The 16,419-nt window shown below is 39.9% G+C and overlaps 1 protein-coding gene across 1 annotated transcript in view; it reads right to left on the bottom strand.

The window, feature by feature from the left end:
* Positions 1–16,419, bottom strand: part of LPAR1 (lysophosphatidic acid receptor 1) — a 279,363-nt gene that overhangs the window by 49,813 nt on the left and 213,131 nt on the right. Inside the window, exon 8 of the mRNA XM_053204809.1 lies at positions 5,090–5,837. Coding sequence (XP_053060784.1) covers positions 5,090–5,837 — 748 coding nt within the window. The remainder of the gene's footprint in view (positions 1–5,089; positions 5,838–16,419) is intronic.

The raw sequence follows: 16,419 nt of genomic DNA, 5'->3' as shown, positions 1-16,419 counted from the left end.
TCCTAGCACATGGACCCCAGTGTTTCACGGCTTTTTATGTCCTCTACTCCACCCGAAGCTCTGTAAAGACAGTGCTTACCATATTTGTCTGTTTATCCCTTACCACATTATTAGCACTCAACATGTCTGTTGCATTAAATTGAGAAGTACATAAAGATTTGCTAACAGGATATTGGCTACATTGTCTTCCATCGGAGCGGGCAAAAACAACGGACTTAAACTCATCTGCCCACCACCATTATTACCACCAGGAACAGCTTCTTATACGATACGTGGAGGGCCAGTGTCCTGTGGGTCATGGGTCATGGTCTACAACAACCTCACAGCTCAGTTCCACTTTTGCTACTTACAAAATGAATGACCTTGAGCAAGTTATTTGCCCCATCCTAACTCAGTTCCCTCAGTATAAAATGGGGGAAACACAACTTTCTAAAAGGTGGATGGAGAGCAGTGCAAGCACTGACCCTGGCATGGTGGACACGGGTAGTGAGTAGTAATTTGGCTTCAATGGTGATCATTTCCAGCCAGAATTGATCCAACTAGGAAAACCTGGGCTCCTTCTTCTTCCCCAAAGAGACAAGCCCCACCTGGATTTATATATATTTCTATTTGGTCCCTTACCCTGTCCCAGGACTAAGATGCAAAAACCTCCACACAATAACCACTATTCTCCTTCCAAATCCTGGTTCTTCGCTTTTCTTCTTATCCCCCACACAAGTGTCCACACAAGGAATACAGCAAGAAAGGCAAGGACTTATAACTCGAGATAGACTGTGGTCAAATAAGGTAGAACTTCTTGACTGCCAGTCTGATTCAACTGTGGAACACACTGAAAAGGAATTCTTGGTAAAATGTCAAGTAGGGAGAATTCAAGGCTGGGAAAGGATTACATGACTTCTTACTGGGACTGTGAACCCTTAAGTTAACGACACCCTGAGCAAAACACTTCCTCAATCAGAAGCAGTCAGTTACCGATACTCCAACGCCAAGCAGTGGAAAGGATCTAATGAAATGACAGCCATGAGCATCATTAAAGGAAGCAAAAGGAGGAAAGGAATGTTCCCTTCAAGCTTTCTTCTCCCCAGGAAAGAAGACACAAATAGCTAGGAAGTATCAATGGCAACAAACAGGATCACAATGTTTCAATTAAATAGCACAGCGCTGTTGGAACTTTATAACAAAATACAGCATGCACTGGTAGTTGTTTTTATTTTAGAGAGGCAGGATGGTATGGAGGTAAACACACACACACACACACACACACACACACACACACACACACACACACACAGGCTCTGGAACCAAAGTGTCTGAAATGTATTCTAGCTCCTGTCCTTAACTAGCTGTGTGACCTTGGGCAAATTACCTAACTTCTCTGTACCTCAGTTTTTACCTCTGGAATATAACAGGTACTTACTTGTACTTATAGTCAGCAGGGTCTTTTTTTTCTTACAAATACTAATTTCTAAGGTAGACTAGTGCTGGGTACATGATTAATGGTATATAAGTATTTGACAAATAAAAATGTTAAGATCCAGTACTCATTCAAAATAGTTTATATGCAATCTGGTGCTTAAAAATTGGTACTGGTATTGCTATGATAAATCTCAAAGAGATCTTTATTTTATGTTGACTCCTAAGAGTCTGACTTACTGACCAACACATCCTTCTGTTGATCATGGAAACTGAACGGGTCTGAAACCCAGAGGTCATTCTGACATGGTGAAATGGAAACTGAAGGTTTTTAACACAGGTCATTAAACCTTAATCATCTCCACAGTAAATGCAAGTAAAATAAACACATTTTTTATTAAGCATCCACTGTGGCCAGTCACTTCCCAGGCTGCGGTATTTGATTTGAAGGCACGGGACAGGATTGTAGCTAGGTCTGGCTTCTGCCACACAGCTGAATACAGTGGCATTAACTTAGTGAAGCCCCTTTGACCTTCTCTGGTCCTCAGTTCTGAAGGTTCGACAACTCGGTTTGGTACCACATTCATTCATTCATTCATACGCACCTTAATAAGCACCTCCTTTGTGCCAGATACTAGGACAGGTAATGTGGAGGAAACGGACAACACATCCTTACAACCCCATCACAAAGCTGGCAATCTGGCAGAAAGGGCAGATGTTAAAAACCAAATGTGCACCCACAAAGCCTGACTGTCGATAAGCTAATTCACGAAGAGAAGAGTTTCCAATAGACTAGATCTGTGTCTAGAAGACCAAGCCATGTCTTCCATGTAAATAGTTATGACTACACAGGATTCAAGCAGAGGAATACACTGTATGAATGGTATCAGGCGTCACCTGGCAAACATCTGACTGTTTAGGACTGTGAATTCTCTATTCTAAGCTTTGCAAGCACCCATCCCCTACAGCTCACCCGTTCTCTCATTCTTACTGCTTTTCTCAAAAGGGCTACAGTCCATTTATTTAATTTCTCCTTCCTGTATTACAGTCACATACACATCTTGCTTCACCAAATTTCTTCAGCTATCATCCTGGAGTTTTCCATGTCCTAAAATTTCTTCCATCATGCACCTATAGAAATAATGCTATTTATTTCAGAGGTAGTTACACATATTCAAGCTTTGTAGAAGCTACTAGTTTAAACCTCAGAGGGCAACATTATTTCTGTTATTTTCATGTTTGGGGTTGGCATGGTGGGGCAGAAGGGGCACTTAGGGCAGATCTACACTGAAATTGTTGCCCCATAAACTCTCAAAAAAAACCTCTCATTTAACCTGTAAAATAATCCAATGAGGCATAAAAGTTAATTCTATATGAATCATTAAAGCTTACTACATACCAGAATGGGCAAGGCATTATACAAAGGGCAAAATTAAAACACAACTTGGCAGGTTCATAGTCCAAGTTCAGCGGTCATTTGTTACTGGCGGTTCTATGACCTATAAGCAGCACTTGAGATAATAATAGAAAAAGTGCACCCACATGAGAAGTTTCAGCCAACATGCAGAACATCAGTAAATAAATATTTGACCAAGACAGAAGTAAAATATCTCATGTTATTTAATTTCACACAAAAATAACATCCACGGTAAACTAAAACAGACAGGGCATGTCTGCAGGGCATTGTGTCAGCAATGTCAAGGTTTTGTTTTTGTTCTTACCGGTCTACCAAAGGGTCACAAGCAGGATACTCAGATATGATCTCCTTGGTGTGTTCACTTTTACCAAAATAGATGGAACTAGTTCATCGACCAGAATGCTAGTTTATTTAGCCATAATTAGGGCCCTCTTTCCAGTGACTAAAATTCATAGAACTCCCAGAGTTTCAGAGAAGCCACACAATCCCAAGTTACATTCATTCAATCTGCTTTACAAATTGAAGCAAGAGCATTAGAGGAACTTTCCACTGAATTTCCGTGGGAAAAGGTGAAATGCTGAAGATTTTTAAAAAGGTTTTCAAATTGTGATCACACATTAGCTTGAATGTAGTCTATGGAGAAAATGTAATTCAATAGGGTAATTATTTAAACAAATTCTCACTGGGTGAACTTTTAAAACAGGTACTCTAAGCTTAAAAAGAAATGTTCTGAGGGGCGCCTGCCTCAGGGGCTCAGTCAGTTAAGCGTCTGACTTCAGCTCAGGTCATGATCTCATGGTTTGTGGGTTCAAGCCCCACCTCAGGCTCTGTGCTGACAGCTCAGAGCCTGGAGCCTGCTTTGGATACTGTGTCTCCCTCTTTCTCTGCCACTCTTGTGCTCACACTCTGTCTTTCTCTGTCTCTCTCTCAAAAATAAATAAACATTAAAAAAAAATGTTCTGGGGGCTGGCTCAGTTAAGTGTCTCACTTTGGCTCAGGTCATGATCTCACAGTTCATGGATTCAAGCCCCACATCAGGCTCTGCACTGAGAGCTCAGAGCCTGGAGCCTTCTTTGGATTCTGTGTCTCCTTCTCACTCCTTCTCACCCTCCCCCGCTTGTGCATGCTTGTGCACATGCACTCTCTCTCTCCCTCTCAAAAATAAATAAATAAACATTAAAAAAAAAAGAAGAAATTTCCTATGCCTGTCCACTTCTTGGGTACAGTGCCAAGGGTCAGCACATGGCCTGGAACTTATTAGGTGCTCAGAACTATTTTCTGAGTACAGAAATGAATAAATACACTCCTCTGATCATTACCATGAGTTTAAATCTAAGAAAAACAATAAAGGCAAAAGTTATCTGAGTGTATATAAAAGAATAAAATCTTGCTCTTCACCTTGAAATATGAATTAATTTCCACCACTAAAAACAAAATCAATGAATAAAACATAAGTTTTTATAAAGATGGTCATAGAATGCTATTAATTCCAATCCATTTTGTGCAGCAAACCTATATAAAACCTTGATACGTTTACCTCCATGTATGTAGCAACAACTACAGAATGTGAAAGATAACTTATTTAGAAATGGCCTCATAAATGGGGCACCTGGGTGGCGTAGTCGGTTAAGCGTCCGACTTCAGCCAGGTCACGATCTTGCGGTCCGTGAGTTCAAGCCCCGTGTCGGGCTCTGGGCTGATGGCTCAGAGCCTGGAGCCTGTTTCCGATTCTGTGTCTCCCTCTCTCTCTGCCCCTCCCCCGTTCATGCTCTGTCTCTCTCTGTCCCAAAAAAAATAAATAAACGTTGAAAAAAAAAAAAAAAAAAAAGAAATGGCCTCATAAAAATGACTACACATGAAAGCATATGTATATTACATAAAAGCACTTTCTATCTGAAAACCTAAAATTAAAAGACCACCAGGCAAAAGTAACATAATTTGGGCTGTATGGAAACCTTTTGAAAGCTGGTATTTTCAATATTTGATAGCGAAACTCATTCATGGCCCCTTTCACATCATCATCGTTTAGCACACCACTGAGACATTTCCCTAACACCAATTCTGCAATTATAAAAAGACTTGTGTGCTGACTTCACCACAGACATTTGTTATAAAGTACCTCATCCCCTTGTAATTCCTGAATATACACACACACCTGGTGATGCTCATTTGTTGTCTACCATCATCCTAAATTAATATGGTTTATGTTAAGACACTGAAAATCCACAGAGTAAGTTTAACAGTCGAGACAAAACTTACCAAGCACAATGACGACAGTCTTCAGAAGACTCATCATGGTATCCCGATTCCGCCGGGGTCCAGAACTATGCCGAGACATTCTCATAGTCCTCTGGCGAACATAACCAAAGATATGAGCATAGAGAACCACCATTACGACAAAGGTCACCAAGTTGAAAATGGCCCAGAAGACTAAGTAAGAGTCACTGTAGAGGGGCGCCATGTTGGAACAATTTTCAATATCACAGATGCAGTTCCAGCCCACACTGGGTATAGCGCCCATAACGATGGCCATAGTCCAGATGACCACAATCACCACCACGACCCGCCGGTTGCTCATCCGTGTGTGGAGCTGCATGCGGAAAACCGTAATGTGCCTCTCAATTGCGATAGCCAGTAAGTTGGCCACGGATGCTGTCAGGCTGGTGTCAATTAGGCCCTGGCGGAGAAGCCACGTGCTGACAGTCAGTCTCCGAGTATTGGGTCCTGTGTTGAACATTAGGTAGAAGTAAGCCAACCCAGCAAAGAAGTCTGCAGCAGCCAGATTAGCCATTAAGTAATAAATAGGAAAATGGAAGCGGCGGTTGACATAGATTGCTACCATGACCAGTAGGTTGGCCAACATTATGAAGATACAAACAGTGATTCCAAGTCCCATCACCAGCTTGCTGACTGTGTTCCATTCTGTGGCAAGATACTTTCCACTCCGGTTATAAAAGAAGGCAATGGACTCATTGTAGAAGCACTGTGGTTCATTCATGGCTGTGAACTAAAAGAGAAGGGGAAAAAAGATGAAAAAGAAAGAAAGAAGAAACCACAGATCCAAATTTAAAGATGTATAGTATGGTAAATGTGGCAAAAAAAAAAAAAAAAAGCAAAGAATTTGAAAATCTGACCCTGCATAACATTCTATTATTATGTTGAAACCCCAAGGCTTTTCACTGTATTACTGCCCTCAAGATTAAAGACAGTTGGAGTTAAAAAAATGACAAGGTCTGTGCTTGGTGGCTGTATGTCATTGAAGTCTACTAGAAAAGCCACATGGCCCAGAAATCTTGCTTAAAATACATGAGACAGATGAAAACTTTGCAGAGAATTACAATTGGAATATTTACCATAGTGAAACCTATTTTGACCTGTTATTTAGGGAATCTATAAACATAGTTGGTTTACAGATAGGGTATTATTGCCCTATTATTCTTCATTTCTGTTCTCACATTGTATGTTCCATCTGTAACAAACATTTTGTAATGCAAGGCCCCACAAAGACCATCAGCACCAACATTTCAAAGAGGTCACTCTGCATCAAAGCTTCTTAGCCCAAAGCCAGCATTTGCTGTTCGACATTCCTGTGGTCAGCACTGTCTACCCCCATGACTCCCTATCCCCAGAATAGCATTTGTCAACCAATCTACGACGTTGGAGGACGTTTTTCTTTTTGGAGCACATAAGAAATATGTTATCTGATGTAACCTCCAAAGAGCAGTTGACACTTTGACACTGCTCTACAAAAAGTGAAGCATGCTTCAGGTTTTTCTAAAATGTGAAGTGATCATGTTTTATTGGGTCTTTTCTTATTTTGCAACATCAATTCGAATATATTCATTTATTAATTATACTCACTTGAATCCAAAAAAGGACTGAACAAGTGTATAACAGAATATAGGTAGTCAATAAAACTACTGAAACAAAATTAGATAAAGTAGCATAAAGGAGACATGAGAAAACTACACATCAAAAAGAATAAATCACTTTGCCTGAAGCCTTCAGTTTTTCCGAGACTCCTAGAATCAGAAATTATTTAAGACAGCTCACATCCTTTTTCTTTTTTATCTTGTACGTTTAATAAATGACTTAGCAAATACGACAGTTTCAACCACCATTTTTGACCAAATGTTCCACTGAATATCTACAGGTTTGCGCATAAATGTCTACCGAAAGCTGAACATTCTGGAACAGTGTGAAATGCTTATTAAATGGTTAGTCTTCTGACTTGTCCAGACATTTAAAGCCTCTTATTTAGACTTTAATAGCTCTTAGATCATGTTTCTGTCATTACACTTACCACGTGTATTGTTATTTATCACCTGTTTCTTGAGATTGTTGCCCAAGAAAGGAAAGAAGACCTTGTCTTACACATTTTGGTATCTGATGTACCTTCCAAAAGTTTCATTCACTGGAGATCTGAGAACCGGCTTGCAGTGTCCCATTGCACCCCAAATCTTGCCAGTACTCTGGCTATTTCATCTAGTTTTCTTGCCTCTCAGTTTCTTGACCTCATCTCTAATGACCTTCTTCTATTCCATTACAACTCAGCTGCCCATTCCCATGGTCACACCCTGCAATTTGTGACCACTCAGAACTGTCTCCCTTTGGAAATAAATTATACATTTGATTACTGACCACACTTCCCATTCTTCCAATTTTCTCATTTGATCCCAAATACATCAGTTCTTCAAATTCATCTATTTCCTTAAGCATCCTACCTTTGGATCCCTAATGGATTACCTTCCCCATCTCCCCTTTTTTCTTTATATGGCTTAGATTTCATAGTATGTTTCAGCCTCTTTATTGCTAACACAGGAACACATTCCCTTCTTGAAGATTCTGAGGTCAGATAGCCTTCAGAATTCAAAATTTGTCTGGGTTTAAGAACAGGTACACAGTAGATCACCCTTAAATGATGTAACATCCCCATCAAAATTTAGAGCATCATCCCATAATCACACACATTATTTTCTAAAGCAAAATGCATGAATACATACAAATTTGATAAATAAAGGTTATAAATAGCCTCACATAAATTCATTCTGAGCAGGCTTTGCCACTAGGTGACTTTTGAAAAAATCTTCAGTTTTCGGCCCTTGTTGAATTTTGTAACTTCAGATAAGGAAGAAGAGACCTTTCTCTTTTAATCTACTTGCCTGGATATACCTCCACAACAATTTCTTGGAGCAACCCCAGTCTTGGATGAGTGCAGTTGGTTGCCACTTCCACACCGACAGCAAGGCTTCTGAGCAATGTTAGAGAAAATCAACACATCTGGCAGATTGGTTCTGACATAAATTCATAAGTCTAACCTCATCTGAGACTTCAGTAGCACAAGAAGTCTGGTTTTCTCCCTAATTGTTATTCTCTACTTTCTCCATAGTGACTAACTTAAGCTCACCTACTGTTCTCTTTTGAGTCCCATCTTCCCTCTTTTCACAGCAATTGCCACAGGAGGAAAACAGAAATCATCAGACTGGGACTCCTTCACCCTTCTCCCAGCAAAAAAAGACCTAGTCAAGAATCCATCCTTTCTCCTTCTGTTACAATGGAAGGAGTATACCTTTTATCATCCAAGTGTTAATGTGTTCCTACTATTTCAAGAACTTTGTTCTATAAATTGTTTCCTTTCTCCTCCTTGTATCTCCCCCTCACTCCTCCTTCTCTCCCTCTCCCCTTAATCTTTCCTATCTACATTCAAGTAAGTTTAGTTTCTGCCAGGAGAGGAGAGGGGAGGGGAGGGGAGGGGAGAGGAGAGGAGAGGAGAGGAGAGGAGAGGAGAGGAGAGGAGAGGAGAGGAGAGGAGAGGAGAGGAGAGGAGAGGAGAGGAGAGGAGAGGAGAGAAAGAGACAGGTCTGTCATGACCCCATTTGACCTTGCAGCTTTGATCCTTTTTCTCCTTCATAGCCAACTACTTCATTTCTCACTAACATCTCAATTAACTATAGTAGGGCTTCGACCCCAACCCCTCCATCAAATCCACTCCATTAAATTCTTTCGTTCCATGTAACTTCCCCAAGTAACACCAGTCTTGTCTTCAGAGCATTAGACACATGGCTGAAAAACTCTTTTCAGATAATTCTTTCTTTGGCTTTCATGACATCATACTCTCCTGGATTTTGATCCTTCTCTATTGCTGGTCCTTCTTAGTTATTTCTGAGGGTTCCCCACGTTCTGCACAACATTGATCTTTCTACACTGGTTATATACTCAGTCAACACATTTTCACTGAGTTTTCTAATATGTCCCCCAAGATTTCAATTATCTTATATACCAGCGATACTCCCAAATTTAACATATACTTTTTTCCTAAGCTCTAGCCAAATATCAAATTGCCTACTGGTATCTCTGACTAACTACCCCATAGGGCACTCAGTACTCAGTGTCTGTGCTCAAAATAAAACACAAAGTCACAATTTCCCTCATGATCCCCAACTTGCTACTGCCATCTTCTCTATTCCCGAGCCTGGAGAACCATTATGTCCCCAGTGGCCTGAGGGCTAACCCTGGGAATTCCTTCTCCCCTTATTCTCATCACTTAATAACCAAACCCTGTATATTCTCCTTCCTAAGCATCTACTCAACCTGCATACTTTATTCCATCCTCATGGCCACCAGCATTATTACTACAGGGGATTACTAAGTGTTCTTTCTACCCAGTGCCCATCTCCTCTCTAGTGATCTTTCTAAAAGACAAGGTTGACCAAGCTGTTTTCCTACTGAAAATGCTCCAATGGCTTACAAGTGCACTTAAGATAAAAATCTAAACTCTTCAACCACCTTATCAGGCCTCACCTGCCCTCCAACCTCAACTCAAACTATTAATGACTTCCAACTCTCTGCTTCAGCTCTATGTAATGTGTTGTGCTCTCTCTCATCTCCGTTTCTCAGAGCAGTGGTTTTCTACATCAGATTGGAGACAACGCAGATTGGAGGGATTTTAAAATACAGACTACTGGCATATTCTGAAAATTTCTGATTCAGCAGATGTGAAGTGGGGCCCCAGGCGATACTGACGTTGCCGGTCCAGGGACCACACCTTGACTTCCACTGGCCCCAAACAATCTTCCCTCTATTTTTACCTGGCTCCCTTTTTTTCATTCTTCGTGCAGTTGAAAGGTTATTCTTTCTACTCAACTTCCCTAACCATTCCCAAGTCTAGGCAAGGTGTTTTCTACTGCAATTCCCTATATTTATCCCATAACAGCACTCACCACAACATATATTAATAATTGCTCAATTAACTCTTCCTCATACTAGGCTATAAACCCTATCAGAACAGAGATTCTCACCTTCTTGTTCACTGTCGTATAGCATCCAACCGTTAGACAGATTAGATGCCAAATATATAGGTTGCATTAATCCATTAAAGATAATTCCAGAGATGTTTACACTTCATAACTTTCCTTTCTGGAAAGGATATACAATATACAAAAAATATATTCTAACTATAAATGCAAGGCTGCCTTCTTTCCTTTAGCTCCTATAACCATTTACTTTTTCTGGACACCTACATTTTTACGCCAAATACGAAGCACATAGTACTTCACAGCATTCCAACTTCTGAACACCAACTGTTAACAAAGTCAACTGGTGATACAGGCAGCCTCTTCGCTTTTCCCAACTTAGAAAAACTAAACTAAGGATAAAAACATATAAAAAAGCGCAAATTGTCTTTTCAAGCCACGATGTGTTAAGAAGAGTGAAACTGACAGATATTCTCTAGTGTATCCCACATGCTGCATTAGCAAATGGCACGTGACCAAATCCTCTGCCATCTCGGATCCTTCAAAAACTGAATCGTTAAAGCCATACCACCTTTAATGACATAACTTACACGATTATTTTATCATCTGTGAAATAAGAAGATTGAGCTAAATTTTACATAAGGTTAACCTCAGATTTAAAATTCTACACTAAGAAAATTCTGGATAACAACTTTGTATGTCATAAAAATTGACAGCTAAATACTAAGACAGTATAAAATGTGCCTGGGATTAAAGTAGTAAAAGGCAGAATATACCTGAGAAAAAGAGGAATGTAAAACAGGATTGAACTGAGAGAAGAATTAAATCCCCTCTCTTTTCATCTACAAGCAGAAGCAAGGCTGGAGATTAAGTGAAGGAGACCCTGGCAGAGCCACCAATAGGGTAACGGCCACAGGCTTTCTTACTTCTTCAGGACCGAAGGGACCTAGGGTGAAACCCACACCAAGCTCTGGAGAATCTAACTTAACTATGACTGGACTAGAACCCATTCAGGTAGTCATGCCTATAATGACAGAGCAAACAGCAAAAAATTATCAAATATGGTAAGACAAAAATGCAACCGCAAAGGAGAGGACCATTCTGAAGAACAGAAAACACCTCCCCTTGAAGCAGGTTTATGGTGGGGGGGGGGGGGGTGTTTAAAAAGAAAAAGATTAAGTTACAGGATTCTCAACGTACTTTGTTAGGGTACTAGCACTGAAAATAAAACAAGCCATCATGAAGACCAAAATGAAAAAAACACAACAAACCACCAAACAAAAAACCAGTAAAAACTACATAGAGATTGTAATAGTTCCTATTGCTACTGTAACAAATAACCATTATTAAGTTTAGTGGCTTAAATGTAAATTTATTATTTTATAGTCTTAGAGGTCAGAAGTCCAAAGTGGGCTTCACTGGGCTAAAATCAAGGTGTTAGCAGAGCTGTGTTCCTTTCCAGAGGTTCTAGAGTGAATTTTTCTTGTCTTTTCCAACTTGTGGAGACTGTCCACACTCCTTGGTTCATGGCCTACTTCCATCCTCAAAGCCAGCAATAGCTCATCAAGTCTTTCTCACATTACCTCATTCTAACACCAGCTCCCCTGGCCCCACCTCATTTCCACATTTAGAGACCCTTGTGATTCCACAAGGGTCCACCCAGACTGAGTCCACCCAGATAACCCGAGACAATCTCCCCATGTCAAAATCCTTAACTTAATCACATCTTGCCAAGCAAGGCATATTCACAGGTTCCAGAGACTAAGTATCAGACATCTTTGAAAAACCACTATTGTGCCCACCAAAGAGATGGAAAACAATTCTGAATTAAAAACAGCAATTCAAACAGTGAAATGGAGTGTAAAAATTCCAGAAAACAGAAATGGCAGGCTGAAGACATACTTAAGAAAATCATCAGCGCTCAGAGAAGGTGAGGGATGGCAGGAATATAAGGAAAGGAGGCACACAGATGGAAACGTGTGGTTATACTAGGACTCCAAGAAAGATTAGGACAAAGCTGAAGTAATATGGCTTGAAACGTAAGTTCCTGCTTAAGAAGAAAAGACCTCAGGGGCACCTGGGTGGCTCAGCCGGTTAAGCGGCCGACTTCAGCTCAGGTCACGATCTCGCGGTCTGTGAGTTCGAGCCCCGAGTCGGGCTCTGGCCTGACGGCTCAGAGCCTGGAGTCTGGTTCTGATTCTGTGTCTCTCTCTCTGCCCCTCCCCCGTTCATGCTCTGTCTCTCTCTGTCTCAAAAAGAAATAAACGTTAAAAAAAAAAAAAAGAAAAGACCTCAGATTACTGGTTTACATTTATATAAATTACAAAACAGAGCTAATTAAAAACAACTAAAATGTAGATACAGCTTGGTTAGATTTTGGAATCTCAAGGGTAAAGATAAAAATCTTTAAGTACAAAAAAATAAAAATAAACAAAAAGCAAACAAATCAACATCTAAACAAAGAGACAGAACAGGGTATCATCAAGCTACTGCCATAGAATTCCAAAGGACAGAACACAAGTGATCAGAATCTCCATCACAAGGAGAAAATGAGGTCCATAAATTCTACAGCCAACCATATTCATGTTCCCCATATGAGGATAATATACAATGGTCTCAAAAATGTGGGCAGTCCCAAAGAACATCTACATTTCCTTCCTAAAAACTACAAAGGCAAGTAAGCCATGAGAAAAGTAAAAATAAAAAACACAATAGAGCAGAAACAGTGGCACAAAGTATCAAAACCCTCCAAAACACTGGAGTCTAAGTAAGTGCTCTTCATGTGGCTCCAAAACTTAGAGCAAATATCAAAAATAATTCTTTAGGGGTCCCTGGGTGGCTCAGTCAGTTAAGCATCCAACTTCGGCTCAGGTCATGATCTCACAGTTTATGGGTTCGAACCCCGTGTCGGGCTCTGTGCTGACAGCTCAGAGCCTGGAACCTGCTAAGGATTCTGTGTCTCCCTCTCTCTCTGCCCCTCCTCTGCTCGCACTCTCTCTCTCTCTCAAAAGTAAACATTAAAAAAATAATAGTAATAATAATAACAATAATTCTTGAAAGCATACTTATAAAAATAACCTACTCTGGAAGTAAAATCCCTTTATAGATAAGAACTTGAAAGGTGGGAGAAGAATGTGTTAATTTTCTCTTACTACACAAGAAAGAATCAAGACACATCATTACAGTTGTAACAATAATTTTCAAAATTTTGAAAAAACCACCTCGTTGAATCATTATCCTACTTATTGTAAGAAATTTAGAGGAAACAAAAATATGATCAGGCAAAACTCAGGACTTTTTTAAACTTTATTCTGCTAAACTCCCCATCAGCATAATTAGAAATCTGTCTGTAATGAGAGAAGTTACAGAATTCTGCACTGCCCAAGGAACAAAGATGTAAATGAAACAGGATTATTCCAAAAATACTGTCCTCACTGCTAAAAAGAGAAGCCCACATCCATGCCTTTTTCACATCCACCAATCACATCTCAGGATGATGGGGCGAAGGGAGGAGCTTCCTGGAGCTCTGCAGAGCAGATGTTCCAAATCTCAGAAGTTGACCTCACCCTAGCATGTGATCTCAAAAGAAGTCATAACAATTCTGCCGAGCCCGCACTCAAGAGAGGTGCATATGGTGTTCATTTTCACTGTGCACTTCATTTATTATTTGCACAGTCACAGACATTCCTGGAAGGCCAGGTATGGGTGGGGCACTGGGCTACACTACACCTGACAAGGGTACCAGACCCCTGGTGCCCCCACTGTAGAGCCTCTCACAGTCCACCCAGTGTGATTTCTCATCTCCTGAAACACAATATATTCATTGACCAAGTGAAAAAGGGAATACTTGGCACAAGCTAACTGACTGGTGATTAAACTTATGTGATTTAGTAATTATTTAGATAAGAATGTGAGTATGTATGCAACCAACATGCTAAAAGAGAGATTTTAATCTATGCTGGATAAATGACCAGTAATAAGATATAAATCAAGCTGAGTTGGTTTCCCACTCCTGCTAAAGTACAACAATGGAGTGAACACTTCTTCCCGATTCTGATGCTCCCCAGCTAATTGGTCTCCAGTAAATCCCATAACTGCTCTGAATGTTGGTTTTCTTATTCATAAAGTAAGGTGTGGATGCTCTCTTAGACCCCTGCAATTCAAGTTCTTCAATCTAAAATAATCAGACCTTCTACACATTTCTTCCCCCTTCCAAAAGAGAGAGAGAGAGAGAGAGAGAGAGAGAAGAGCACAGAATTAAATGCCATTAAGTCTCTATTAAGCAAAATTGTTCTCACTCGCTTTTGGAGCCTCAAATTAGAAACAAACAAAAAAGTGAGATCATCTGCCACTAGAGATAGAAAATGGACCACAAAACAATGCTGATAGAAGCTGAAAATGTTTGAAAGCTAGAATTCTTAGAGTAGCTGAAGAATGGCAACTACAAGATTTTTTGAGTTTACCTGAAAAGGTACACAAGATACTACTACTTCTTATAAAGTAACAACGTATGTGAATAAGATGTGTCCATATGTAAAGAGAAACTAGGGAAAGCAGATTGTACTTCCGTGAAAATACTTCATATCTGTTACAGCCCCTCGTAATGGGCAGAGATAAAGTGAGAAACATTTTACTTACCAAAATTCCAGAGAAAAATTTGAGTTGGTCTAAGAGGAGGGAATGAAAACAAAAATCATTAAAACATTAATAGGTTATGGAGAAAATGTAATAGTCTTCTCAATGCATTATTGAGTTAAAAGGGAACCGCAAGCCAAGGCAATAGGTCCCCCTGGCAATACATTGACAGATTATGGAGACTGGGCATTAAATATTACCGGGCCAAAGAAGATGAGCCCTCAGCCTTGTTGGAGGCAGTGAGCTAGAATTGAGAACAATCACTAAGCTAGAAGTCTTCAAGATCTCCACATCAGTAAAAGAGTAGACCAGGAAAAAACAAAAAAATTACCCAATTGCTCTGGGGAAAACAAGGAAGTTTGTCTGTCTTAGCTTAGGCTCCAGGCTAGGAAACAGATAAAAGGAGTCATGACCCCAAGCCTATAAATCACATACAGTTGCGATTTGAAATTCAACTACCTGTCAAGTCTGCGAAGCCACAGAAGGAGAAATTGCCAGAAACCATGGTCCTGAGCTTGGGATAGCCCCTCCCCCTTCCTGCTCCACATTGTCTGGCACTAGCTAGCAGCAAACCTCTCCGGAGGGCCGGATCTCAGTGTGGCCAGACAGGTCGCACTCTCTCAGAGCAGCCCCCACCCAAGACAAACTCATTATCCAGAAGAATAAGGGCACAGGAGGAATAACATGTGAGAACCAGGACAAAGTCCACAGCAGGATTAGACCCAAGAACATCAGATGGAAGACCGAACTGAACAGACGGAGCTTCTGTATTTCCCTCTTTCCACTTCAAAGATTTCAACAGCCATACTTTCTATTTCTGTTCTTTAATGCTTATTCTTAATATTTGAACATGCACTCTTGATTAAGTCTAAAGGTGACCCTCTTCCCTTGATGCAAGCCTTCCCTCCAGTGCCTCTGCTCCCATGTGTCGTGTTACCGCCACTCAGCATTGTGCTTCCATTTATCAAACCTACCAAAAATTACTTGATATTATTGTTTTGGTTTTATATTTTCAAAGTTTATTTGGTTACCTTTGTATGAAGTCACCATAACTATGAGAACAAACAAGGAGATTAAGAATAAAAGAAATTAATGGGGCACCTGGGTAGCTGGGTCAATTAAGCGTCCGGCTCTTGATTTCGGCTCAGGTCATGGTTCGTGGATTCGAGCGCTACATTGTGCTCTCCCTCTCTCTCTGCCCTTCCCCCACTCACGCTCTCTCTCTCAAAATAAATAAATATTTTTAAAAAGGAGTAAAAGCTATTAGCCAATATTTTTAAGGAACATACATGAGAGCTCCTAAATATGTTATATAATATATTACATATTATATATTTATACATGTTTATTGTAATTATATTAAAATATCTAATTATATAACATAATTATATACAAATATAAAATATACAAATATAGCTTTATATATCAAGACTAAACAGGGTTTATTCCAGAATGCAAACATGATCTAGCATTTAAATATCTAATAATATAATTCACCACACAAATTCAAGGTAAGAAAATAAAGCCAATGATCATCTCAATAGACATGAATAAATGTGTTTGGTAAGTTTTAGTGCCCTTTTGTGATAATTTGGCAATCTAGAAGTAGAAGGGAGCTTCCTTAACTTGATAAAAGATCTGTGGCAATTGTCATAGTTGATGGAAGTACTCCTTTTTAAAACAAATGAAACAAATTACCAA

The sequence above is a fragment of the Acinonyx jubatus genome, chromosome D4, assembly GCF_027475565.1.
Source record: "Acinonyx jubatus isolate Ajub_Pintada_27869175 chromosome D4, VMU_Ajub_asm_v1.0, whole genome shotgun sequence".
In the NCBI taxonomy this organism is placed as follows: Eukaryota; Metazoa; Chordata; class Mammalia; order Carnivora; family Felidae; genus Acinonyx; species Acinonyx jubatus.
Note: the sequence above shows the minus strand (reverse complement) of the source record. Positions and strands in the feature narration are given on the sequence as shown.